Source organism: Xiphophorus couchianus, chromosome 4 (genome assembly GCF_001444195.1).
Source record: "Xiphophorus couchianus chromosome 4, X_couchianus-1.0, whole genome shotgun sequence".
Classification (NCBI taxonomy): Eukaryota; Metazoa; Chordata; class Actinopteri; order Cyprinodontiformes; family Poeciliidae; genus Xiphophorus; species Xiphophorus couchianus.
The window spans coordinates 20,778,907-20,806,363 of record NC_040231.1 but is presented as its reverse complement, the minus strand read 5'-3'; the positions used below and the strand labels follow the sequence as shown (position 1 = coordinate 20,806,363).

Below are 27,457 nucleotides of genomic sequence, written 5' to 3'. Positions count from 1 at the left end.
AAGACTGATTTCTTGTTTGACATATGCAGGTATGTTTCACATTTGCATGGTATTTTAAAGAAACATTATCGGCGTTCTAGTTTCAGACTTTTAAATTTTGTAGCTTGTAATACCTGCTTTCACCACGAGATGGCAGAAAAGCGCAAGCAAACTGAACTTCAATGAGAAACTTGAGACTATTTAAATTCTTTAAGTGTGGTGTGTCGACAATTGCTTGCTTTAACTTATTGGAGAGAAACCAAAATGTACAGAGGAAAATGTAGTTTTCAAGTATTACATGAAATCAACTCTTTGCTTAGTAGGCCCCACAGATACTGCCATTAAACTAGGAGTTACAAAGAATTCAAAGGACAAAGAACTGGGGCAAAAGACTCCAGAATCAAACTGATAGTTTAGTAGAGAGATAATAGTCTGCAGCTATGCTCGGCTCCTTCGACGTGATCCAGACTGAAATGGTTTTACAGGCTGTTTGGGAATAAAACGGGCACTGAGCCTACTCAAGAATGTGCAGATTTTCAGAGGGGCGGGGACAAGCTGGCTTTCCATCCACAGCGAGCAAAGCGGCGACCAAATCATTGCGCGCTTCTGTAATTGAGTTAGGAAGGCAACCGGGATCTCCTAGCATTCTTCAGCACCAAATTTATCGGATGTTTTTCTCGCTTATAGGTGGCACATTATCTGTGACCTGAATAATAACCAACCTCGCCCGGACTAAACGAACACTGGGACTCGAACTAGTGACCCAAGGAATAAGTGCGGCTCTCTCAGCCAGAAGGAGGAAACGCTGCAGCTTGCTTTCCCCTGCGCGTCGTGTTCCAGAGCATCTACCCCAGGATGAGGCAATGATAAGCGGACCTTCTGGTTGGTTCTCTCCGTCCACCTCTAGCCTGCATGAAACAAAGTCTGTTCTTCGCCACACAGCCTGCGCCGCAACGTAAACGCCTGGCGTGCTGTCACCGCCGCCCGTTTTCCCCCTTTTTATGCTGTGAGTAAACAGTTCTGCTGCTAAGGGTCCAGCCTCTCCCGATATCACAATGAGGACCACGGAGGAGACCGAGGGCTTTGACGGCGAGGCCTCCAACACGTCCATGATCTCCGGGGCCAGCAGCCCGTACCAGCCCACCACGGAGCCCGTCCTTTCACGCAACGTTTTGGGGGCGATGAGGTGCGACATGGAGTACCTCATGTCCTACTTCGGGATTTTGAAGGCGGTGGAAGTGGTGAGTTCAAGCAAACGTTGAGCTGCACCGCTCACAGATGTGTATCTGAATATATCAAACTATGACGCACAACATAAGCCAATAACGCACTGAAGTTGGATGAAACATCCAGCTTTATAGGATTTTTTTTAAGTGTTACTGAAAGAATGCAATGATTCCTTGTCACCTCTCTTAGGAATTATTTAACTCACACATGCGATCAACTCAAAGCTTATTGCCAGAAGAATTTGTGGAATAACAAGAGCACGCAGAAGTAGTTACCCACATCAGGATCACCAGCCCATGAAGAAGCAGAGGTCACTTTGCAGGATCATGGAACTGCATTCCACTGTTAACAATTTCCCCGTTTCTATGTTAGGATTTTATTGTTAGGCTCTCCCTCAATGTTAAGCTGGACTTAGTTTGATAACATTTGGTGGGGAAGCTGTTCGTTAGTGTCACCAGAAATACTTTTGTAGACCAGTATGCTGTAACCAAACGTCTGAACTGTGTTCAGAGGGAACAACAAAGTAAAACGAGTTCTCCCAAAGATCTGATAAAAACTCAGTAGTGGAGGAAATATCTATGAAGGCCTGACCATTTCTCTTCTTCTGGTGCCAGACAATTCGAAACAGCACACACTTGTGCACATAAAGTGTTGTGTGTCCAAAACAGGAAACATGGAGTAGTAATTACCTCAGCCAGTGTTTACCTACAAAACAAGTGACCTAAATAACCAAACGGTTGGTGCAGCCATCTTTTGTTCACTTTTAGAGCTTGGCTTGCAGTAAAACAAAAAAACAACAAAACGCTTAAATTCTCTGGCAGCTTGCTGGAGTGTGCGAGAAAATTACAGAAAGTCTCAGCTGTTGCACACACCTGCGATGTTTACCTTTGTGCATGTGAGAAAGGTAGTATAGGAAGCCATCTGTCATCAGTGTGGGAGAAGTTTGGAGCTTGCTAAGTAGATTTATGCTCAAATACCACCTGATTTTGACTCAGCTGCAGCACAAGACATCAGTTTATTTAGTTTTGCTAGAAACGCTTAAGTGGTAATGGACTGCAACACCAGACAAACAGCATTATTGTTTTTCATGAATATAAACAGGGTCGTGCTTGGATGCATAGTTATTACGTATTGCCCAGAACTGTGCATAAATATATATGCAGCAAACATCCTCTCTTACAAGGCAAGCAGGACTTAGGAAGAGCTATGGATCTTTTTTGCATGCCAGAAATAATGTCAATATAAACTCATGCACTGAAAGGCAACCATAATAGTTATTTAGCAGTATAAGCCTACACTGAAGTCCAGTCCTTCATTATTGTAAGATAAAGATTGGGGGTATATTTGTTGATGCTTAAAGTTGGATAATCTTGATACGAAAGTTCGGAATATCAGTTTTAGAATAAAAATTTGCTGCCAAAATGATGTAAAGGTGCACTTTCTAGCTTGAAAGGCTTTGCCTGTATCTATAATTCCCTAAATACTTTTAGGTAGATGCAGTTAAACTTACTAATGTCCTAAATGTACTAAAGTTTTCATATCTATGGGGATATTTTACATTTTGTCACATTACAAACAAAAGCTGGGATTTTTCTGTGGCCAACCCAAGAGAATGGTTTATTGAGAAGAGAAGTAAAAATAAGTTTTTACAAATATGGTGTGAGAATTGCAACAATATAGAGTCCTATCTAATTTAACCATCTTTTGTTGCTGTTACAGCTCGTGGTGTCCTGACTATCTTTGCACATCTAATGAATACATTTTTGGCCTGTTCTTCCTTTCATAATATCTCATGTGTAGTCAGATGGAAATCATCAAAAGTCACGTCCAAAATTTCTCAGCAGGGTTAATGACTGGACTTCGGCTAGGAAATTCTAATGCATGGATATACTCTGATATAAACCATTCAGTGGAAGGCCTGGCTATATGCTGATGGTATTTGTTTTTCTGGCATCTAGCATGTTTTCTTGCTGGATTGCACCTTTTTTTAGCCCCATTTGTCTTCCCTTAAACTGTACCCAGCTTCACAGTTCTCACAGCATTATGATGATCATATTTCATGGTGGGCTTGGTGTTGTAAGGATGTTTCCACAACGTTGTGTTTTTTCATGCAGGCCAAAAAGTTCTTTTTTATTCACATGAGAATAATCTGTCATATGTTTTCTTTGCCTTCACGTAGCTTTTGGCGAACTGTGGAAGGGGAATCTTTTAGCATTCTTTTAACAAGTCAACAGTCTTACTATTCTCTCATAAAAGACAGACTTACAGAGTGCAGGAGTGATACTTGTTCTGTGAATAGGCTGTTTCACTGGATATTAAGTTTTATTCAGGGGTATCGGAGTAAAAGGAGCTGAATACAAAGTTGAAACCCACTTTTATATGTAAAAAAACCCCAAAGTTATTGAAAATAATGAACTGCTTTTCTTCCACTATTGGTTTATCAGGAAAAATAAAATGTATTTAAGCTTGTAATATGACATAATGTGATAAAATTCTGGGGTTGTGAATACTTTTTAAGGTAGTAGTGCGTATCCTCCTGCTACACTTTTGTCTTCGTTTGTATCAGTGGTTTGTTCCACTGCGATAATGATTTTTCCAGCTGAGGTGGTCATATTTGTCCTCCACCGACAAAGAGAGGACCAATGAAAGTCTTTCAAGATTACACTCAGTATCTCTGAGGAGCCTTACCGACTTCTAGCCAAGCGCTAAAAGCGCCATTGGCCTGTAATTTAAATTCTCTGTGAGCAGTCCAAGGCTACATGATGACCATGTTAGAGCTCGTATCAAACAATGCAGAACTGGCTGCATGCAATGAAATGCAGGATTGTGATTTGGAAGGAGATCCTTGAGGCTGTGTCATTTGTAAATAGGTAAACTTTATCCAGTTACAAGAGGAAGTCATTACCATCCCCACAGAACAAAATAAAAAGTATTTCTTTACTAGGCATTGTAGAATATGAATCGTGAATCTGCATTATGAATCATAAACTCGTCTGGTTTTTAACCTTTTACACTGAGAAAGGAGTGTGATGGAATACCTTGTCCTCTCCCCATTTCAGTGGCTACTTCCTAGTGACTTGTTTCAAATAAATGTGTATTAGACTCAGACCTTTTAGACAAGGAGTTATAAAATAAACAAATAAACAAATCAGTTTTTGAAATTAATCAAATAAATATAACTATTGCAATACAGAGGGAGTTTCAGTGTTTGCAAATTAAAGCCTTTTCCTCATAGCACACAACACCATAAGAATTATTTTTCTTTTGTGCAGAACTTGTAATAATGCTGTATAATAGTGACTACAGACACATCAGAAAACTCATCCTATCACTTGTTTATAGTGCTTTGTTAGATTAATTAATGTTGAGTCAATGGAAAAACCTGTCTTAGTGATATTATGCTAAATTTTTCAAACCTACATTCATGCTGTAGAACTATTTCAGTGTTTTATACAATATTTACTGAATGCTAAATACCCCGAGTGTACATCTAGTTGTATTTCAATGCAGCTTACTAGTCCATATCTGGACTGGACTCTTACATTTTCTGAAAATTTCTTGATACAGAGACAAACAGGAGAGGCTCTAGAAGGAGATAATGTGAGCAGCCATAATTACATTTATGCAGGAACTGACTCTGCTAACATGACAAGCACAATGAAAGAGTATCTTGGAATGCTCAATGAGCAATCAGAAAGATTTACTAATAATTTAGCATTTTTCCTTTCACTGGGGTTTCATTGACCAAACCTGGATTTTATGTAGATGCTGCTTTATGAAGCCGACCGGAGAGCATTTGTGTGTATTTGCATATCCCGTTGTGAAACTACAGCATAGGCTGCAGGTCTACAGTAAATAGACTTTATGAACTTCATGTTCCAGTAGTAAAAACGTCTCAGTTGAATAGCATCAGCAGCACATTAGTAACAATACCTAATTATGACATTAGCTAGGTCCCGTTTTAACCTAACATAATACCACATATAAAAGCAGTGGTGGTACTTGCATCAGTGGGTCCCTGGGGAAGTTCCTTCACTGTACCCCAAGTTACTATACCTCTCAGAATTTGACTATATAAAAGGGTCTATGTTTGATATAGAATGATTCAGATCAGGCTTAAACCCTCTAAGGATGTTAAAGTTTGGACTACTTGACCGTGAAACGAGGATGATAGCAATCATCCCTCTCCACGTACTGCACATGCAAATAAGCAACAGAAAACTAATTCAGGAAGCAACTGGCAGCATTGGTGGCGCCCCCTGGCCAAGCCACCCAGGGTGATGAGCCACAGAACTCATACTAAAAATTGCCACTGCACTAACGGCACTGGTTGTCTAGGTTGATGCTCAAACAGCTAAACTAAACAACATGTCATCATTCTAGTCTGGAGCAATTGAAATGCATCTGCACCAAGATGCTCAACAATCCCCTCGACCTCTCTGGTCTTCCTAAATGAATACATGGACTGAACCTGACCCGGGCTGACTGATGTAATCTGACCAGGGTGTGACTAGCGCGGCAGCAGGCTTGTCTTTGTCTTTGGGCTGTGACTGGGTCAACAAGCCAATATTCGCCACGTGTCCCTACATACACTGTTAAGAAACTGAAACCCCTCAGAGCCTGACAGTGCTCCCACTGAGCTGGAGCCCTCATGGCAAAATAGACACCACTGAAAATATTGTTTGAGATCATATTTCCACAAATTCTGATATCATATTGTGGTAAGGTTCTTTTCTGTGGATCTAAAGAAACTATTTACAATGAGAGAGACTTCTCTAGCTATCATTTGGTGAACATTTTATTTTCAGAGGTTGATATATTCCATTAAGACAGTAAATATGCACTGAAACACACTGAATTTACCAGCTTTTGTATCTTCAATAACAGCTGAAGAACATCGTCCCAGCCCATCGAGGTGCAGCCTATAACGTAGGTTAGTAAGACCTCTTCATAACAGATGGTGTGTAACAAGAGGATCAGCATCCAATACGTCTATATACACAACTAGTGTGTTTAATCCTACAGATTAGTACATGCCTTCAAGTATAGGAGGCAAGAAGGAGACAGCTGGTGTGGATAATCATGCGTTTATACATGATGAAAGGAAGCTGCATATCAGTGAAGATCGATATGAAAATCATTATAATATAATTTAGCATGGTCCTTGTACACCTCCTCCACCTCTCCTGCGATCGCCTGACACCTGCTACACAGAGACCTTGTGGAAGCAATATGCTTTCCTCTTGAGACATGACATCATCTCTCAGCTCAAGCAGCTCTCCACTTTTCTTTGCCTGCACTTATGCTGCAGTCACAGACGGATTGCCGTCCAACTACACACACAACTTCAGGCCCGAACAGATGTGCTTAAGAAGCCCTTTATCCTCACAATTGTTGGCTGAGAACGTTTTTCACTTTTTTGCACTGATGGGCATATTACTTCTTTTTCTTTTTCTTTTTATTGGTTTAATATACAGTTGCTTCAGAAAAAGGGAAGATTTTGTTAGTGTCATCTTTTAAAAAGTGTGACATTCGATAAACTAAAGTCTCAGTTTTGAAATCACGGAAACAGTCTTTGAAAATAACAGTGATGAAACATTTTCTTCTTCAACCGTACATAATCCGAGTCTCTTTTTTTAAACCTGGGTGATATAAACAGGTGGTGACAGTCAATGACTGTTTTTCAGATTGGTTGTGTGGCTCACTGCCCGGGATGCCATAGTGTCAGAGAGCAGCATGATCCCTTCACATAGACAGTCTGTTAATTAGGCCTGAATGGACTGGCTGGTGTGTGATTTTCTGATTGCTATTCATAGTTAAACTAAATGGGTATTTCACAGTTTTCAAGCAAATTGAACTGCATGTCAAGTTTAGTTCCAATTTTTTAATTTATGAAAGATTAATAAAAAGTAGCTTTTCTTGCTATTAGTACCACCTTAGTTTGTAAGAAGTGTGAGGACCAAGAACTATCATGAAATTGAATGAGTTTTTACAGATCAATTTTTTAGCGTCCTGTTTCCCCCACACATCCATCTCAGGTTTTTTTAAATTTTTTTTATTCCAATTATAAGTTGAAAAAGATAAGCTGTCCACATTCCTAATCTCCCATCTGTGCAATTCCCCCGTTGTGCCTGCTCTGTGGCAAACAGGAAGAGGTTTCCTGTAGATATGCTGCTCTGCAGCACAGCTTGTTGCAAGTCTGAATGTTAATTGTGCTCAGTCAATGCAAAGGTTGCTGCCGGGTTGTCAGTACCAATATCTTATTTATACATACTGTCTTTTCTGTAGTTTGAAGGCTCATTAGTTCCTGTTTGACAATATCTTAAACCATAAAGTCATCATCCATATTATCACTCAATCTATAATCTGATGTGGAAGGCTTTTTTAGGATGCAAGACATCATTTTAAGGCCACATATTTCACATTTACACATACTGTAGAGGCATCTAAAATGGCAGTAAAACTAGCAGGAACAACAACTTATGGATCAAAACTACCAAAACTGATCAATTTTGCTTGAGTCTCTATCCATGATTTCGGCAGCTGAGTGTCTGTATAGAAATGTCAGGCTTAGTCATGTGATATTTAAAAATTTCTCCTAAGCCAGTTATCTACTAAAATGTATTTTCTACAACACTTCCAAAGAGAAACATTTACTTGCATATCTTATATTAGTGATCCTAGCAAATAACAAGAGGAATCTTTCACAACTTATTGACATGTACAACTTAGATTAAATGATTCATTTGCAGCCGTAGCAGAATCTTGCACACACACACACACACACACCAAATCAACCTATAACTCAAATTACGTTTATTCAGAGGGAGAGAAATATAGATCTTTTTCTTTTATCAAAATGTGGTAATCATCTGCATCCTTAACGTTAATACTGTCCATCGTCCTCTTTGCCAACAGGAGAGCACTTATTTTCTCCTATAAAAAGGTTGTAACATAAAGAGAGGACTCTTTGTTCATTTTTCTTTGGACAGCCTGTACTCCTTTCATTCTCTCTTTTCATCAGCTCACCCCACAAGGTGAAGGTCTGAAGGCAAAGGTGGGCATAGAACAAAGTCTTTGATTTTGTGCCTGAAATATTCTTGTCTTGTTTTGGTCATGTTTTTTTTGTTGTTGTTGTTTTTTCAATCATTATCCAGCTAGAAGACCCAACAATGATCTGTTTCCTATTTTCTGTTTTCTGTCACAAGGTGTCAGATTTTTATAAGAAACCTTCAGATTTCTCAATATGTTTATGACACCATGCTCACAAGGACCTGTTCACAGTTTGATGGAAGGACAGAAATGCTTTTCCCTGGAAAGCCTACCAAGCATTTGTCACATAGATGAATGTAACGGCTGTCAAATACTTCTTTAAAAACTGTGGGCACTGCTAGTGGAAATATGGTGCTTGGTAACACACATCAAACATGCAATACTGTCCAAATATGACAAATTTAAAAATAAGTGCAGATAATCCAAATTAGGCCTGTCACGATAACAAATTTTGCTGAGTGATTAATTGTCTCAAAAATTATTGCGATAAACAATAATATTGTTGGAAGACCTTTTTACGCTGATTTAATGGAAATGACGTAATAATGCATGTGATTTCCTGCCAACGATAAATACACTTTATTTTCAAAAAAACACTTAACACTGGAACTGATGAACAAAATAAACAAAACAACCAAAAACAATAATAAAATATATTCTCAGTCTCCATTAACAAAAATTTACTTTAATTAAAAACTAAACAACATAAAGCCAAAGTGGAAATAAATACTGCATTCAACCAAAAGAGTGCAAATTATGAAGTCTGTATACTACAGTAATCATTAGATTTAAATAGATTGAAATATTTTAAATAGATTTAAATAGAGACGATGGGCACATCCGACTACCTGATGCGATAGTTCACGCTACACAATTTTTTGCCCCGATTTTTCCCTTATGACAATCTTAGAACTTTGGCCGTTCTAAGATTGTCGCTTGCGATCTTGTAACCGATCATCCTGTAGTGTGTGGTGCGTTACGGTAGATCGTCGTGGCCTCTCCGATCTAAATCAGGGGTTTTCCCCGACTGGGAACCAGAACTCAGCCTGTTGAATGTGACAGGTAACCAATCAGAAAGCACGGATTCCTCTCCATGCTTTTTCTGAGGGGACATTACGGAGAGGAATCCCAAACGGCGCAACCCGAAGTCTAGCGGACTTTGGAGATGATATGTGGAAACAACATTAATGTTTATTCAACATTTTGTGCAAAGAATATAGAAATGACAAGAGGAGGAGTTGGAGCGAAATTGCTACCGCAGTTGATAAACCCGGTAACTTTTCAGCTGTTCTTCGTTAACGTGACGTAAATAGGTTCTAATGATTTTCATTCAGTCAGGACTTTACGCTGACACTAGCCACATGCATTGCAGGTAGATTGTAGTAAAGCATTGATTAATGCCTGGTTTTAAAATTAGTTCACTGGACTTGTAGCCATTATTTTGTGCCCATTGTTGGACACCAGACGGCAGGACCGAACCGTTATACTTAGGATTTCTGTCGACTAATGTGTGGTCTGTCAGGTTTTGAAAATGGGCCGACAACCTTAAGATCGTGTCTTGTGCGCTGGGCTTTACACTAAGGAAATGAGGAAGGGAGGGTCAGTGGAGAGCACCGGAGTTTAGCCTTTTTTCATTCAGTGTCTTCAACAGAAAGAGAAAAAGGCCAGAAGAGACGATAAAGCCGATAATTAAAATGAGGTCGATAGTTGTAATTTATTGTGCGATTAATTGATTTATTGTTTATTGCACAGGCCTAATCCAAATGAAATGTTCTCACATAGATTTAATAGGACTTCAGTGTATGTTAGCTTAGCTGTTTTGGGTCCAAAATATGCATCTTCCTTGCGGCTGTTATGTCTCTTGGTTTTCCTGTATTTTAAAGCTAATCTGTAATCTGTGTGTCTTTTGGGGCTCTGGATGGCATAGAAACTCCTAAAGAGCAGAATTTCTTTCCCATTTTGTGGTTTGTTGATGGAAATTGGCTGCAGTCAGGCGTCCCAGGCTGCCAGCAGCAGCAGCAGCTCTCATGAGAAAAGCTTATGGTCATTTTAGTCTATTCATAGAACTCGCAAGTTTGGGATTCCAGCACAGTCCCATCAAATATTGAACATAAAGTGACCTTCATGCTTTAGACCAGCATAACCACAAAGAATCTCTTTACTAAAGGTTGATGGAGTCTTGTCTTTCTATTCCAAACATTTGTTCGGCATGGATTTTAATCAAATGTATGTTTGATGTAATGTATGTTAAACATACATTATTATTAGTTTTATGCAAATTTTTCATATCATTTTAATACCACAAACATTATCCAACACTGCATGCCCAGGATGTTTTTTTTCCCCCTCAAACTTAACCATATCCTTTACTTTCTGTTCTTCCGATCTCTGCAGGTCCTGTCACTCATCAGTTTCATCTGCATAGAGACCATCATGATGTGTTCTCCCTGTGGAGGGGTCTACTTATTTGAGTTTGTCAGCTGCAGTGCCTTCGTGGTGACAGGAGTCCTTCTCCTGATCTTCTGCCTCAATCTCCACATCAAGGTTCCTCAGGTCAACTGGAACCTGACGGTACGTACCGAGGTGGGAGTGGGCACCAGTCTGATGGGTTCTGACTGTTAAGGTAGCTCTATTGATTTTATGATATATATATGTCAGAGAAGCAGCAAGGCTACTTTCTGTAAATGGTGACGCGAATCCTCTTCGGAGCTGAAGTGTCCTATCATTCAAGCTTCTGCCTCACAGAGCACCGCCCCCCTCAACTGCCCCACTCAGCTCCTTCAGACTAGCCAGCAGCAATTAGCAAACACCTGGTGAAACTGCACATTTGCTGAGCTCATTGTAGGAGCTATTTCTCAGTGCTGGTAAAAATGCTGTTGAAGGGTTAATAGAGGAGTGGTGTTGCGATGACTTCCTGAAGGTGGAGTTTCAGAAAGGGCAGGAGTTTTTAAAGAGACAGAGGCCCAATTTCAATTTCAAGTAAAATTTATTTTAAGTCTTAATTGATTTATAGCATTTTTATGACAACATATGTACTTGATTATGTTATAAAATGGCTGTTTTGTTTGTTTGTTTTGGTCTCATAACTCATGGAAGGATATGCAAGACATTTCACCCATACAGTGCAAAGGCAAGTCTACAAATATTAAGAAAATGTAATCTTCTGACAAACCTAAAAGAAATAAGGATTTTGAAGTATTTTCACAGTAGAAACTGCACTACTCAAGTTTTACTTCTAAGAACGAATCATGTTATTGGAGTCCTGCATGTAGCAAGGCAGGAAGGCTTGATTCTTACAGCAAGCCATTGGTTCAGAGAGCCTGCAGTTTGACGACTTGCTTCGTCAGCTGTAAGCAAATGAGCTGGTTGGTGTTCTCCTGCAGATCCTGGCCGTGTTGCAAAACTGTCTCCAACAGTATTTCCAGGGGTCACACAGCTTACAGCGAATATCGTGGCAATGCAGTGAAATCAGATGTCCAAACCCAACCACAGGTATCAGATTCCTTTGTGGTTTTTCTCGTGTAGTGTTCCACCTCAAACATGAAGAGAAGGTGGGTTTTGGCTTCAGCTCTTTTGGAAGCAGTGCACCAAAGCTCTTTTACAGACTTTTGAGAGGCCACAGTGAATTAAAAAGCGCTGATTTAAGAATTTCTACCCAACATGTTTGACCACTGCAGTGCACATGATCTAAAATCCTCATGTTGAGACTTTTCACTTTTCATTTTCTGTGCCCTGTTCAAATTAATAGCGTAACAATAACAAAACAATAACAAAATTATTGTTTTGTTTGTTTGTTTTTTTCTGATCAAAAATTAAACAAATAGGTTCTAAATATGAAAACTACATGAATTGTGTCTCAAACTGAGCAAATTTAAATGCTTTACTCTGAAGTGGGCTGACTTGTGGCTGCATTATTATTTAGGAAAAGTGAGGAGAAGAAAATTTGTTGTAGCTTTGTCATTGTTGTAGGTGCTGCTTTCCATATTTCACAAGTTCTGTTGCTACTCCAAACCGTTATGTCACGCGAGCCCAGAAAGCTCAGCTGCACTGCTGAATGTCGGCTCAGCCTCATGCTGAGAATGTCTGCAGAGTTCAAAGCTGCCTCAGTCACATTTGGCCCCTGGGAATTTCACTATGAATGCACATTTCACAGACTTACCCAACAGTTATCCCTCCTGCTTTGCTTCCCTGTTCTCCCAACTACTCTGACAGTAGTCTCATGTGGTGCTGAGCTGGTGTATGGTTTGGTCGAGGGTTTTAATTGTGCTGCGGGATTTTATTGTTTCAATTCGTCTCTAGTGACAAATTTGTCAGCCAAGAGGGCGGGCCTTGGCTGACTCTGACTCCTTCCACAAGGAAATTAATTGAATCTCGGGACTTTCCTGTGAAGTCATTTGATCATTACCAGTGATTATGTTAAACTTAAGGATCTAGCTCTTCAATTCACACCACCTACCTTATTTTATTATTGTTATTTTTTTCAGTTCATAGTCAAAAAAAGTGCCACACAAAGAGATTCTGTAAAGAAATAGGACAACACTAAAGGAATCAGACACAATTAGAGCAAAAGGGGGGGGACACAGAGAAGGGGAGGTCTCTTTTTAGAAAGAGAGCAGCAGTTTGGATAGTTTGGTTGTTTGTCCAACATAATCTGGTTTTGTTCTGAGAACAGGCAGCAACTAATCAAAATGAATGCATGACTGAACTTTGGACGTTTCAGACCGATGGTCGTGCCACAATGGTTTAGTAGTTGTTTAGGGGTCAAGACCAGTGTCTTTCAGAATGTGTCGCTACTGTTATTGGTCATTTTATAATTATTTTTACATCAAAACAACAAATTAATGCTTGAGTTTGAGTTTCTTTTGTTGCTTTACAGACAATTTAGTCAAAATCTCAGAAATTCTGAAAGTTAAAAGGTTTCTTTAGGAGCTACTGGGAATTTATGGAAATTTGCAAAAATGTATGGAAATAAACAAGTTTGAGTATATCTTTGCAATCACATGCACATAGCACGTTGCATGCCACGTCGGTGTTAAGGCCATGAGATGATTTGTCAAACCCTGGACTACTGAGTCACATTTTTGAATGCAGAGCACAAGCCTGGGGCTACCTAAAGTGAAGAAAGTTTTGATTATACTCCAGGGTAAATATTTAATGGTATTAATCTTTAATTTATATATGTCACATTTATGCCTGCCCTAGACAAAATAATATTTAGCAAATTTATTAGAACAGGATACAATTACACCCATTTTCCGTGATTCCCATAGAAATGTTCTTATTTTTATTATTTCCAAAACTCCCTTAAATTCTCACAGAAGTTTTCCTGACATTTTCCAGAATCTTTCATCCCTCGGTTATCCTGTCCCCATGTCTGGATAAGTATAGAAACGAATTTTATACAAAATTGAATGTTCAGTTACCTAAACAACAAGATTTTGAATTTCTGTGACATACTAGACTTTCCTTGATTTTTATCTTTGTAACATTCTTATCATTGATATGCCAAATGAACCTTGTGTTTTTGTCCATCTAACTGATAGTTCTGTTTTGAGTTACTAATAGGAAAAAAAGCAAATAAACAAATGCTAAAATGAAAAATTATATATACATATCTTCATGAATTTTTGACCCTCATAGATGAGTGAATCTGAACCTGTGATTTCTAAACTGGCTCTAATATAGATGCCAGATCAACCATTGAAACTTTTTATTGACTCATTTCAAAGATCAAAGTGATGTCGCAGATAACAAACTGTGTTTTCAAGAATCTAAAGTTATTGCAGATTTAGCCAATCTTTAACAGAGAATAAAACGTGCTGTAGATTCTGAAATCAGGTCTGAAAGAAGCAGCCAAATAGCTACCACTATTCGGGAACAGAACCCTATTTTAATATTCATTGTTTAATTGATTTGTAGAATCTGAGGTGAATGTTTCATGTCCAGAATGTTATGAAAAATAACAGACCAGAGTAATATACCAGCTGCTGAAGCAGTGGTATGAAATGACAATGTACAACCTCTGTACACAAGGGGAAGCCACCCTGAGTAATGTTTGGACACCATTCAGCTGAAAAGTTTAAAATGTAAAATGTGCTTACATTGTAGGATATCAAGATGCTCAGTGAGATGAACTGTAAAAAAAAAAAAAAAAAATCTGTATTTAATTTAACAAATGTTTTATTTAATTTTATATAAACTGTAATAAAAATGCTGTGTTTGGATTTCATTGTTATCAGTCTGTTATCCCAATGTCCAAGATCCAGTCAGATGGTTATTTTTCTTTGCTTGAAAGTTTCCATTAAATAAACACTCAGTGAAGGTTTCTAGTTATTTATAACATCAGTTGTTAATCTGTCAGCAGTCCAGCCCAGAGACCACTTTTCTCATGTCTTATTTGCTTTAGTAGAAGTGGAATCCAATAAAGGCGTTCTTGGGTTTGACAGCTGAAGTCCACCACCCAGGCAGACATAAGACACAGAAAAAAAACCCCTGCCTTCATCATTTTATTCCTGCAGAAGGCTGCCTGGCCCTGTGAGGCTTGCAGAACCTGTCAGGAGAATAGATTTCATAAGCAGCGCTCTGCTGCTGCTGCCGTTAGGGTTTCCATAGTTACACTTCAGTGAGTATTTCCACTTTCAAACCTGAGCGCTCACCAGCCACATGCAATGACAGGGAGCTGCTAACAGGAAAGAAAAAAAAAAACAAACAAACAGTCCCTTATTTTGTACCTAAGCCAGGTGTATCCTACAAACTCACAAAAAGAAGATGTGTTAGGCTGACTTTGCAGAGATAGACTGATAACCAACCTTTTTCCAGCAGGTCATTATGTCAAAGAACAGAAATGTTCACCAGGCAGGAGGAATACATAAAGTTCTTCCACCATGTTAGAATTTTACAAACTCTTTCAGCTGGTGCAGAAACTACTTTTCCTGGGAAAAATCTTGATTATTCCAAAGTATCATGATGTCCATGTCTTCTTGGATATTATTTAAGGCTCAGTTTATCAAAACCACCTTAAAAAAATATTCATACAGCCTGAACTTTTTCATTTTCTTTTACTTTAGGATATTTTAAACTGGCACATTTCTATCATTTTAGCCCATCTAGAGAACTTTTGCCAATCAGCTCAGGCTCAGTCAGGGCTCTGAGGCGTTCACAGATCATCTGTATTTGTACTAACATTATCTTACCCACAGATGAACTCTAGTTGTGACTTCTGAAGGCAATTCATTTTACCAGAACTTATTAATAGAATCATAGAAAATGGGTTTGCAAAAAATGTTGAAAACTGTGTCCCAGTTTCCTTTAAAATCATATGCTGCTGTTTTGGTCACATAAAATGTAAATGAAATTAATTTAAATGTGTTTTGTGTCAAAACGACAAAACCTTCAAAAGCCATATGAATTTGATTTTTAATCAAAATAAAGACCAAGCAAGCCTGCTTGTCTGTGGGAGTAAAAAAGCAAAACTGTTAAAGGTTTTTTGTTATTGAAATCTAGCAAAAAGAAAACAAGTGAAAAAAAGCATTTTTCATGCAAAGGTCAACAGCTCTCTTCAGCTTTCATATTTCACAAATTACATGCAAATCAATATGCTGCACCTGCTGACATTGTTGGCTTCATTGACTTTATTAGGTAAAGTAAGTCATTCTAAATTGAGTGAGTCGAGCTAATAATTGTAAAATTCTCTGAAAAATGATGATAAATTAATCTTTGTTTATTTCAGAACATTTATGAAACAGGCTTTCTTTGTGCCGCTTGAGCTGAACTGATTGAAAAGGGGTTTTCAATTGGCACAAAGGCCAGTCATAAAGTAAATACACAAAAACTGAACCTCAAATAATAAAAGGTGTGAACAAATTTTCCAGCAGATGAAAGCAGGGTGACTGGAAGGGGAATATTTAGGAAGCTACTTCACATCTAATCAGAAGTAGCTGATTATAGATCCAGCAGACAGATGGAAGTGTGTGCTGTTTGAAAGACCTGCTGTGTCGACATTCATGTTGGGCATTCTTTGGTCAAAGGTCTGGATTATAACTCTGTTGCTCATTTACTGTTCCACTTTGCATGTGGGGAAAAAACGACTACTGATTAAACAGCTGATCAGTGGAGCATAAACTGGTTTTCTGTTGTTTTGCCCTTCTGAGCTGTGTGTTTCAGCTGTGAGTTTATGCGCTCATGTACAGCAGAGTCCAGTCACTGTGTGGGACCTTGCCATTGTATAAGCCTTGTTGTGTCACATGACATGAGAGACCAGTCTGTAATGATTTCGATCATGCATCTGATCACAAGATCCGGGAACCCAAGTGTTTCACTATTAACCCTTTCCTGGCTGAAAACAGCAGAGGAGGACCTGAAACAGGAGTGTGTCTGTTAATTTTCCTTTTATGTAAAACAAAAAGGGTGGGGAGCGGAGTATGTGTGCAAAGAGGGTGTGTATGTAAGATGAGATGTTAGGTGGTTTGATGTTTTAGCTGTGTTCTGCTCTCACCTCCTGCTCCTTTTGTTTTCACGGCCATCGTTAGACACCAGGAAGCAGTTTGCTTGGTTGGAAGAGTGAAAGTTTGATAAATGAAGAACATTGTCTGTCTGTCTGTCTAACCAGAGTTCAGACTGATCATGCCGGACAGTAATGGTGAAGGATCTTTCAAACAAGCAAAAGGAATGAAAAGAAGAGAACTGATGAAAAGCATAAGAGAAACAAAATTTTAAAATGCACTGCGTCAATCATGGTTGCAAAAGAACTCCTATCTCTTCATTACCAACGTTATTTCAGTTTGGGGGCGAGTTTTCAACATAAAACCATAGACACTGAAAACTCACCTTTGACCTCTGTTCATCCAGTTGGTCTGGATGTATTATCATCAGCTCTGCCTTTTATGAAGGAAAACAGGGCTTTGTTAAAAAAAAAAATTAGAAAAGCACCTTGGACCTTAGATGAAAAACGTAAATGTTTTAATTTACTGGTGGTGTTTTGTGTCTAAATTTGTGAAAGAAATCCTTTAGATCAGTACTAATAGATTTTGATGTCTGTGTGTCTTCCTTCAGGACCTGGTTAACACTGCTGCCAGCACCTTTTTGTTCTTTCTCTCGTCCCTTCTTCTGGTCTGCATCAACCACAACACAGGAGCTGAAAAAGCAGCAGTAGTAAGTTTCTCGGATGAACACACCTTCAGTTGTAAACCTTTACTCACTAAAGGCTAAAAAGTAAAGGTCATTCAGTTTTTGAATAAACAGCTATGTTGCAGAGACATGAGCTCTGACCTCAGAAAGTTCTCCTTATATTATTAAGGATTATGTTAGCTGCAGGTTTTACAGTGTTAGCTTGTTGAAAGGTCAGCAGAGGCCAATTTAGAAGGCTTTAATCACGTAGTTATTTGGTTTCCCATTCAAATTCAGACATTGTTCTCCTGTTTCCTGTTTCCACTTGAATGCAGGTCTTCGGCTTCCTGGTGACAGGTGTGTTCGGCCTAAACACCTTCCTGGCAGTACGGAGGTGGCGCCGTGGCAACGGGTGTCAGGGGGCCGCTCAGACCAGCGAGTACATGCGAGCGCGCACGGCATCTCGTGGAGAAATGGAGGCGCGACCTGAGCTCGCGTGAGAGCTCGTAGATAAACTACGCACCGGCAGCTGACAGAGATGGATGCGACTCTGGCCCGTTGAGCATAGTTGGGATTTGGACCTCTGCAGTTCTGATCCCTAAAAAAAGCTTCGTTTCAGCCAGAGATGGGCCATGCAGTCATTGAGATTCCTTCTCAAATGAAACAGTTTCACAGGATAAGCTGGACCAGAACTTAAGCCATGAACCACTTCCGTGTCTTGGAAGACACTGGTGACATTTGCAAGTTTTGTCTTTCACTGTGATTGAAGGCAGTGAGTGATAAGTGGTAGAACTATACCTGTGGACCAGCGCTCCACGGACAAGCAGTTCTTTCACCTGCAGTCATCCCTTTATTGTTCCATCCTGCAGCTTTTTGCTTCTTCCTGTGAAAAGACTGGTTGTTGAACATAATATCTGATGAAGTATGACTGTTTTCTTTTTTTTTGGCAGACTTTATAATCACCGTTTAAAATTGTAACCTGAAATTGGTAAAACATTTTGCTGCCAGGAGTCACACAGTGACAGTACAGTGGGGGGGGGGGATTCTTGACTTGAAAACCCTGTGAGGTCAGATTTTATGAATGATTGGAAACGTTTGACTTGAAAACTTCAGTAATAACAGAAAGAGAATCTGTTTTAACTTTGTGCTTAGACAACCAAAATTGTTTTTCTAATCTTAGATTTCAATTGTCATTAGTTTACTTTTTACTGTTTTGCTATAAAAGTGCATCATAATTATTATTTTTTAAACCCATGTATTCCTAGCAACCTCTGGTCCAAAATAATTAATTATCATTTTTGTTTTTCGAAAATTAAAACAATCCGTGAAGATACTTCGACATATCCAGGCTACAAAGTGAATCCAAACCTTACTATGTGATGTGGATCAGTCTCCTCGGGCTGTAAGGTGCATCTCAGGTACGGACACAGTCTTTTCCTCCTGTGTGATACTCAGAAAGCATCTAAATTTGACCACAGGGTGCCTCGACCTGAATGCTGTGTCTCTCCTTGTTGCGTCTGTTGGAAAGTTGCAGAGCACAAAGTAGAGTTAACATTCCTTTACTGTTATTTTTTGTTGTTGTTGTTGTTGTTCTGGCCAGTGTTTCTCTGGTGATAATGAAGATGTGTCTGGAAAAGTAGCATCATCTCTGCTTTTGAGGATGAAGGAAGCATTTTTTTTTATTATTGAAGCTGCACCGCAATTGGACTACACTTCTGTAAGGTTTAGTTTCCAAAATGACTCAATGGCTCCACCTCCTGGTTTGCATCTGAACTGCGTCTCCTTTGTACGACACCAAGACAACTAAAAACAGGCAACGTGAGGGACGGAAATCTGTGACATGCTGATGATTTGCCCAGGATCTCAAAGGACGGACAAGGATGGTATGTGACTGTTCGAAATTAGTTTAACGTAAAAGCAGAAATGGCAATATGAATGTTTAATGATATTTTAATGGTTTAATTAACATAATTATTTACTATTGGGATAGTTTTGTGACTGAAGTACTTGCATCAAAGACAATCATGTTGCTATTTATGTTTGTAACCTTTATTAGTAAATTTACATTTGAGTAACGCTATAAGCTCATTTACAGCGACAAAGTTAAACTAGTGTGTTATGCTTTTTAGTTATGAAGCTGGTCATCTATTTGTATATTAAAAACAGCCTGATTACAGCTCATCCTCTCTTTCAGCGTACAACATTGTGCTAGATTATGTCATTAAGAATCTGCAGGATAAAACAAAAAAGATTTCTGATTGTTTCTGGATTCTTTTGCACTTCCTTTTTTTATTTTCATTTGGTGTGGTTCTGGTAAAGGCGCATGCCAGGGCCATTCATGTACAGGTTGGATATTTGTATTGAAAATGTTGGAAGCATCCCTTTCCATTGGTGACTTAAATAAAGCAGCAAATATTGAAAGAGAACCTTTTATTCAGAAGAGTTTGCCTAAAAACAACATTACAGACAAAAGAGTTGATATTCAACAGTTTGTGAAAGCAATAAAACTATGCTATTACTGAAAAAAGTAATTTTCTCTCATCTTAAGAGTACAGAAATCAGTTGAAATTCAATAAAAGCTTTTAATATCTATAATCTTGTCATGAAAAAAACTGCTGTTAAAAGCAAGTTTGGTAGAAATCTTCCAATATCTTTCAAGCATAAATCAGTATAAAATACAAACGGACAGACAAACAAAATCAGCAACATATTTTCCATCATCAGAGCTGGAACAAGGTTGTAGTGCAGTTTATATCACACAAAACAGTCACTAAGGCACTCTAGTGTATCTCACTGTTTTCTCAATGGTTGCTCTACAGACTTTAGAATCGGACACAGAGACATTTTAACAAAGTGTACAAAAAACAAAACATGTCTAAGAAACTTGATTACTCACATGGGTGATATTTCAGCTTATCTGCAACTTCTGCCTTTCCGTCTCTAAAAGGCAGAAGTAGCAGATTAGCTGAAACTGGATCAGCTGATCCGCTGTGTGTATGTACACATGTACTGTACACACAGTGCCCATGAAATGTATTCACCCGCTTGGATGCTTTACCATTTCTAATGCTTTCACAGATCACTCATGATCAACAAAATGTTGCTTTTTGGCAACATTTTGTTACAATAAAGGCCGTTAATGTCAAATTGAAAATTTAGTTATACAAAATAACAATAATTAGAGTAAAAAACATTCAACATGAAATAATTTCATGATTATTCACCCCCTTCAATCTTGTCTGATGACCAAAATAACCAAAGAACATTTTTCCACTTGAGCATGGAGTCTCCTGTTTGCCTTTTGGCGAACTCTAGTTGAGCTTTGTTAGGCGTTTTCTTCAAAAGTGGCTTTCTCATTGCCATTCTCCCTTAAAACTCTGACTGACGAAGAACCCGAGCAACAATTGTTGTAGGCAGAGTCTCTCCTATTTGCTGAATTAGGTCAGTCACATTAAAGGGAGTAAATATTTATGAAACCACTTGTTTTATCCTAAATATATTTATTTAATTATTATTTTTGTAATAATTAGTTTTTGACATTAAATTGTTTTTTTTTGTACATATCTCTTTTGAAAATCAAAATTTGTTGATCATGTTTGATTTGCAAAAGCAATTCAAAGGGTGTGGGTGAATATTTTTTTTATAGAGGCAGGACATCTTTCCTTTTCAACTTTCTTCTGATTACATAAAAAAATAACGAATTAGGAATGAATTATATAAAGTAGGATGTACTTTATATAATTAGGAAAATAACGAATTAGGAACATGCAAACAAATATTGACATGACAAAAGACAGGCTCATGTTGAACTCAAATAATAGGAAAAAAACTACCGTACATACACAATATGATAGTTGTCACCAGCCAACCAAACATAAAGGGTTTTGTTAACCCTGTAGCTATGATTTTTTTTCCGCCAGTCTTTCTCTTTTAGATTTTACTGCAAAAATATTAACCAGGTTTACCAAATTGCTGCAAAGTCTCCACCGCACAAAGCAAAACATAAAGAAAAATCAGGATTGGCTCAGAACATTTGCACACTTCTGCATCTCAAAGCAAAAATTTCCCAAAAATCAATGTTTGTGGTGTATCCTTCTTGTGTTTTAACCGTAGAAATAGTTTCAGAAACTCAACACAGCACCATTTTACGGCTTTATAAGGCATTAGACGGTGTGAATGAATCGAATGCTTCCCTAAAACAAGCATGGATTAGTAGCAAAGTACAGGTTTGGGAATAAAACAGAACAGGTCACTACTTGCATTATTTTGTAAACCAAATGCAGAGATAATAAGTTTAGAAATGCAACACCAGTTTACAGCACTGTGAGAAATGTGTTACAAAGAAATGGTTTCCAGACCCACAACTTCAGATAAAAGCATGTTACTGGTAACCAGCTCCTACAATCCTGTCAGGATTTATGCTTTTCATGTACCAATGAAACATTGTGAAATGATGAAATTCCTGCTGGCCTTCATAGTGGCTTCTCAGCACAGTGGTCACGTTCTTTTGAACACATCTGCTTATGAGCTTCAATCTGAGTCTGAATCTGAGAAGTCATCTAAAAAGCAAAAACAACAAAACAGTCAGGTAAATCCGCATTTGCTTCCTGTGAGGTCAGCTAAGGAAAGAAATGGTACAATACATCCTACTTCATATGCAATACTGCTCAGTAGTGAATTAAAGTATTTAAATTTCCTCTGTACAAACTGGGTTATGAAAACTGGTTAAAATAAAGCCTAAGTTAGAGGGAAGGAAATATGCCTGATGTGCCTCTGGTAGAATCAAAACTAATAATATTTATATTTGATAGATAGTTTAATATCTATACATATAAAAATACAGGAATTTAACAATGTGGTCTGGGTTGGCCCTTGAGCTTTTCTGCAACCAAAATTCCATGCAGGTCTGACATAAAACAGAAAATGAAAATGCAGAAAATGTTTAGATCTGTGATTCTGGGGGAATGCGTCTCTTCCAAAGCTGATCAGAACTTTTTTTTAACAGTAATCACTTAAAGGTAGTTTGAAGGGTAAAGTGGGCACTAATTTCTATTGGTCCAGCAGAGAGTAAAACCATACATAAGACAACATTTAATAAATATTTCAGTGTCATAAATGCAGAGTTTACAGTGGTGTAAATATGTAAGTCAGCTATAAATAGCTAAGGTAATTAATATAGTAAAGAAACCAATGAAACTGTATTGGGGGACATAAAGTCCAGGACTGTTGTAATATTCTTATCCAGTCATGTACTTCAAATCTGCCCTTGTAGTTGGATTGAATAGTTGTTTTTTTAATAAAGTGCCTTCAGAGAGTTTTTTGTTTTGAGTTGCCACCATATAAAGGTACTTAACTGAATCAAATGTGTCATCATGATTATGACACAAGAACATATTTGGAATTGTTCAGTAAAAATCTTTTGGTAACCAGAAGATATTACTTTCAGCTATAGTTCGTATCTAAGTACTATAGCTGTATTACATATCTATCTACTTGAACACTGTATGGTAAATGTAACATTTTGTATTGTATTCTAATACAACATTTACTTTGTTAATACCAATGTCATATGATTTCATTGCTTTGTTTGCCACTGCTTTGTGTTGTTACCTCTCTGTCCTGCAGGCTCTTCATTTGACTCCCCTCTTTGCTTCAGAAATCCAGCAAGCTCATTGAAAATGACATAAAAGTCTAAAGCGAAAACAACAGTGGCGATAAACCCAAAGATCTGCAATGGAAGAACATTAGATATTGTTACAAACTGGTAAAGTTAGAAGTCTGTTAGCATTTGACAAGACCCCCTTTCACAAGATTCGATCACCTTTTGGTCTTTAGGCTTGTGTAAATTTACTGTGAACTCATGTGATTCTGCACACATATGTCTATATTTGTTTTTTGTCACCTGCCACTACGAGGCTCGGCCAAACAGCATCTCAACTTCCTGCCACAAATGTGAAAGTTAACCCAATTTGACCACAGAAATGTTGCGCAATAGTTTGAAAACTTTCACATGGTTTCACATTATCTTCTTGATGCTCTCCAGAGATCCTGTCCAAAGCCTGCAGAGACCTTCTACATCCTGGATAATCGTTTAATGTTTGGTACGAAGTGGTCCAAGGTTACAGCAACATCTATTCTGTGCTGGTTTAATGGAAGACCTTACCCCTGCAGCTTTAGAGGAACCATCTGGATATTTGGACACTGCCATTATGGAGATGATGAAAAAGATAATGGAGGATGTCACACACCTAATGAAGTCCTTGAGAGAGAGAGAGAAATAATAAAACAATCAAAAACACAAAAGTCCACTAAATTGATAGAATGAACTTCTCTCACCATCAGAGGAAAGCAGAAGCCCTTGAACCTCTCATTGAATTTGGTAGAGTAGGCAAACAAGAAGAAGACAGAAGCCAGGAATGCCAGCAGGGGGACTGTCACAAAGGCTGCTGCTGCTGATGCAGCAAAACACACAAAGGATATGAAGGAAAGTGCCTGTAACGAGGAGAAAATGAATCTCAGTGCTTGCGAAACATACAAGTCAAAAATCTGTATTTCTTCTTATAATTTCTTGTTAAAATCAGAGGCAAGTTTAACAGATTTTTATTTTTTCATCCAAACTAAGCTTTTATCTAATTCAATCTTCTCCGCCTGAGGAAGCGGCAACTTTTGGTGCAGCTTGCAGCTGTAGACTCACATCCTGTAGAGAAATCCAACTGCTTAAGTCAATGTTTATACTCAAAAGTTTTGTACACTGAATCCCACCCAGTAGCACAAACACGCATGTGCAAAAATCAAACAGGAACAATGAAAGAGGACGCTTTACAAGGACTTAATCACTTTACAAGCAGACTGAGCCTGTCTTGGCTTTGAAGCTTCGACTCGAGGAGATGGACAGAGGAAAGCAAGTAAATGAAAGCAAGACCAGACACTGTAATCTCAAACGTCCCCGGCCATCTTGTCTTTGTCTTGGGCAGCTGTTTTTGCTCCGACCTGACGGGGGTGGGAAATAAACCAAAACTGTTGCTCCTGTCGAAAACACTTCCAGGGAAAATTAACTGCATGCTTCATTACAAGCCGAGTCATGTTTCATGTTGAGCTCAAACTTAAACTTGTGAGTAAATTGTTACAACAAGAGATTAATACATAATACATTCATGTACATACAGTATAGCCAAGTGATAATTATTGCTATTTGTTCAACTGTTGTAACGAAAAAGGCAAAAACGTGTCAAATTTATTGGGTCGTCACTTGGCAGATGGTTACCAACTTTTATAAAATTGGATATTCCGACAAGACAATTGTCCCACACACACATCAACACTTCCTTTTGAGGCAGGCAACGTTTATGGTCAAAGTGCCATTTGGTAAAGGGCATTTTACCAACTCGTGGTGTATTTGTGTATTTGAACCTGCATGTACAGCATAATTATGAACCTGTAGAGATTTGTGAAAATCTTAAGTAAATTCTCCTGCTTTTATTTATGTCAGCTCTGATATATAATAATTACTGGAAATCAATGTAACAGTCATGCTTATGATGAGTGTGTGTGTGACGGACAAATGCCAGTTTTTGGATGGCATCTGGGAAACCTAATGAAAAAACACAACAGTCCACTTGGTGACACTGTGTCTAATAATGCACGCTCAGCAGGTTATCAGTCAAATGCTGTTGAAAATGGCAGACCTAACATCTGCTTTCACTCAGGCCACTGTTTCTGTGTGGCTCCAAGATACATCAGGAGTTAATGAGGCAAAAAAACATCACAGTGTAATTTTTAGAGAAGGCTGAATAAAACTCTCAGACAGTTTTCATTAACTACTTAAAGCAAATTGTGAAAAACATAGAAGATGCTCTAGAAATCCAAGTTCAACGACGACATAATGGTCAGAGTTAAAATAGAAAACACATTTCTTCACAGAACAGAACATTCAAATAAAAACTCCTTTGACTTTTCTTAAACTATTTTGAATCCGGGGACCAGAGCGAGCCTGCAGGAGAGACACATTCAATCGCATTCAATAACCTTTAAACACAGGGTAGTTTAAATCACAATTTTAAAGAAGAAAAACTAAAGTAGTCCTTGTTGAACAGTCCAAGATAGATCAGTTCAGCCTGAAGATGTTGTGGCTGGCTGGGTCTTTCAACAGCTAGTCTGTGTAAATGTCACAGATAATCAATCAAACAGCTGCAGCTGATCCAGAATGCTGCTGCTCGCGTTCTCACTAAAACCAGGAAGATAGAGCACATAACACCAGTTTTAAAGTCCCTCCACTGGCTCCCTGTAGCTCAAAGAATAGACTTTAAAATACTGTTGTTAGTTTACAAATCACTGAACAGCTCAGCACCACAATACATTAAAGATCTGCTGTTGTTGTATCAACCTTCCAGACCTCTCAGGTCTTCTGGTTCTGGTTCTGCTCTGCATCCCCAGAACCAGAACCAAACGAGGAGAAGCAGCTTTCAGCATCTATGCACCACAAATTTGGAACAAACTTCCAGAAAACTGTAAAACTGCTGAAACACTGACCTCTTTTAAATCTCGACTAAAAACCCACCTGTTTAGGATTGTATTTGAAATGTAATCAATTACAAATTTATTGATGGAACTTTACTTAATGTCATGTTTTGATTGTTTATTCTATGTTGCATTGTGTTTCTGTGTTTGTAATGATGTAAAGCACTTTGAAATGCCTTGCTGCTGAAATGTGCTATACAAATAAAATGTGATTGATTGACTGATTGAAATAAGGAATGGAGAGGCAGAGAAACAGTTTTCTTCCATTTGAAAAACTTTCAAGTTAATGACAAAAGAAGCACAGAGCACAAATGAGTAAGAAACACTAACCACATTGTACAGACAAGACCCAAGAAAGATCTTTTCAATTTTTCCCCCCAATTTAAAATTACATATGTGTTGAATTTAAAAAAAAATGCCTATAACTTAAAATGACAAGATTTGCTCTTTTCAAACACTAACCACAGACATGTACATTTTGTGAAAAGTTCCAAGAAGAACTCACGATTAAATGTGTGCTGTTAGCACATTTGCTGAGCACTAATTTCTTTGAAGATCACCACAATACAAGAACCATAGAGCATCAGAAACCCCTGAAGTATTCACTCCTCTGCAGCAGAAACACAACTGTTCACTTACTCGACTTCCTCTACAGACACATTTCTTTGAAGACAGACGTAGATCACAGCTTCTCTGTGAAGCAGTAGCCTAATGTGTGTGTGTGCGGGTGTGTGTGTGATTGCAGTTTGGGCTGCAGAACTTTGCAGACTGTGCTCCAGGCCAAAATGTGAAGGATGTGACTGGGGGGGAGGATGACTGATCTCCAGAAAGCCTGACCAGAGCACAGTGTCACATGACACAACATGCTTACAGCACAGTATGCAGTTCTCACAAGAAGAGCCTAAAATTCAATAATGCTTATGTTCATTTCCTGCCCCACCCATCTCCCCCATCCAACAAAACTGCTTATCAATTCCTGCTTTATTCAAACTCACTTTCAAGATGCTTCCTATGGACTGTTACTCATAAGAGGAAAACAGTTGAAGAATAGATCTATGACGGATTCCGCCCAAAATTAGGTTAGCAATCTCTATCAGTCTGTTTAATTTACTCACTTCAGCCTGTAGGAAAGTGGAAATAACTTTTTGATTAATTCCTAAATGTGTGGGGGAAACAGCTTTTCTCTCTCTCTCTGCAAGAACTGCTGCCGCAATAAGTGCCCAAGACGCGCAAACTTGAGCATTCGCAAGTAATAAACAGCAGCGTTTATTACAGATTTCATTTGCTGGCATGATCGCTCCTCTTATTTCTTACCTCTTCAGCAATCAGCAGCATTCCTTTCCTTGAAGTAGCAAACTCTTTGCTTGGAAGAACCGACATCAGGACGGACTGGCGCGGCTGGCTGGAGTCGGGCGCCTCGATGTCCCCCATTGTTGGAAGATTTAACACTCCCCAAACTGCTGAAGGCTTCAACTTAAACTACAACGACGGTGTTGGGGCTAAATAAACAAAAAAGGACAAAAAACCGTGCCTGTGCTGGGGGCGTGAGGCTGGGAGGAGGTGGAAACGGAAATAA

At 38.5% G+C, this 27,457-nt stretch overlaps 2 protein-coding genes and 1 long non-coding RNA gene across 3 annotated transcripts; 2 read left to right on the top strand and 1 right to left on the bottom strand.

Annotated features, from left to right (window-relative positions):
- Positions 1-512: 512 nt before the first annotated feature.
- Positions 513-19,785, top strand: cmtm4 (CKLF-like MARVEL transmembrane domain containing 4). Its single transcript, XM_028013901.1, has 4 exons — positions 513-1,220; positions 10,654-10,830; positions 17,311-17,409; positions 17,700-19,785. Exons 1-4 carry the CDS (start codon positions 1,035-1,037, stop codon positions 17,862-17,864), a joined length of 627 nt encoding a protein of 208 aa, XP_027869702.1. The 5' UTR covers positions 513-1,034; the 3' UTR covers positions 17,865-19,785.
- LOC114142564 (CKLF-like MARVEL transmembrane domain-containing protein 3) lies at positions 19,780-27,457 on the bottom strand. The gene is made up of 5 exons (XM_028013902.1): positions 27,196-27,457; positions 23,701-23,856; positions 23,528-23,623; positions 22,975-23,092; positions 19,780-21,923 (listed from the first exon to the last, which is right to left on the bottom strand). Exons 1-5 carry the CDS (start codon positions 27,310-27,312, stop codon positions 21,895-21,897), a joined length of 516 nt encoding a protein of 171 aa, XP_027869703.1. The 5' UTR covers positions 27,313-27,457; the 3' UTR covers positions 19,780-21,894.
- Positions 21,930-22,927, top strand: LOC114142568 (uncharacterized). The gene is made up of 2 exons (XR_003595053.1): positions 21,930-22,075; positions 22,107-22,927. It is a non-coding gene; the product is annotated as an uncharacterized LOC114142568 (long non-coding RNA).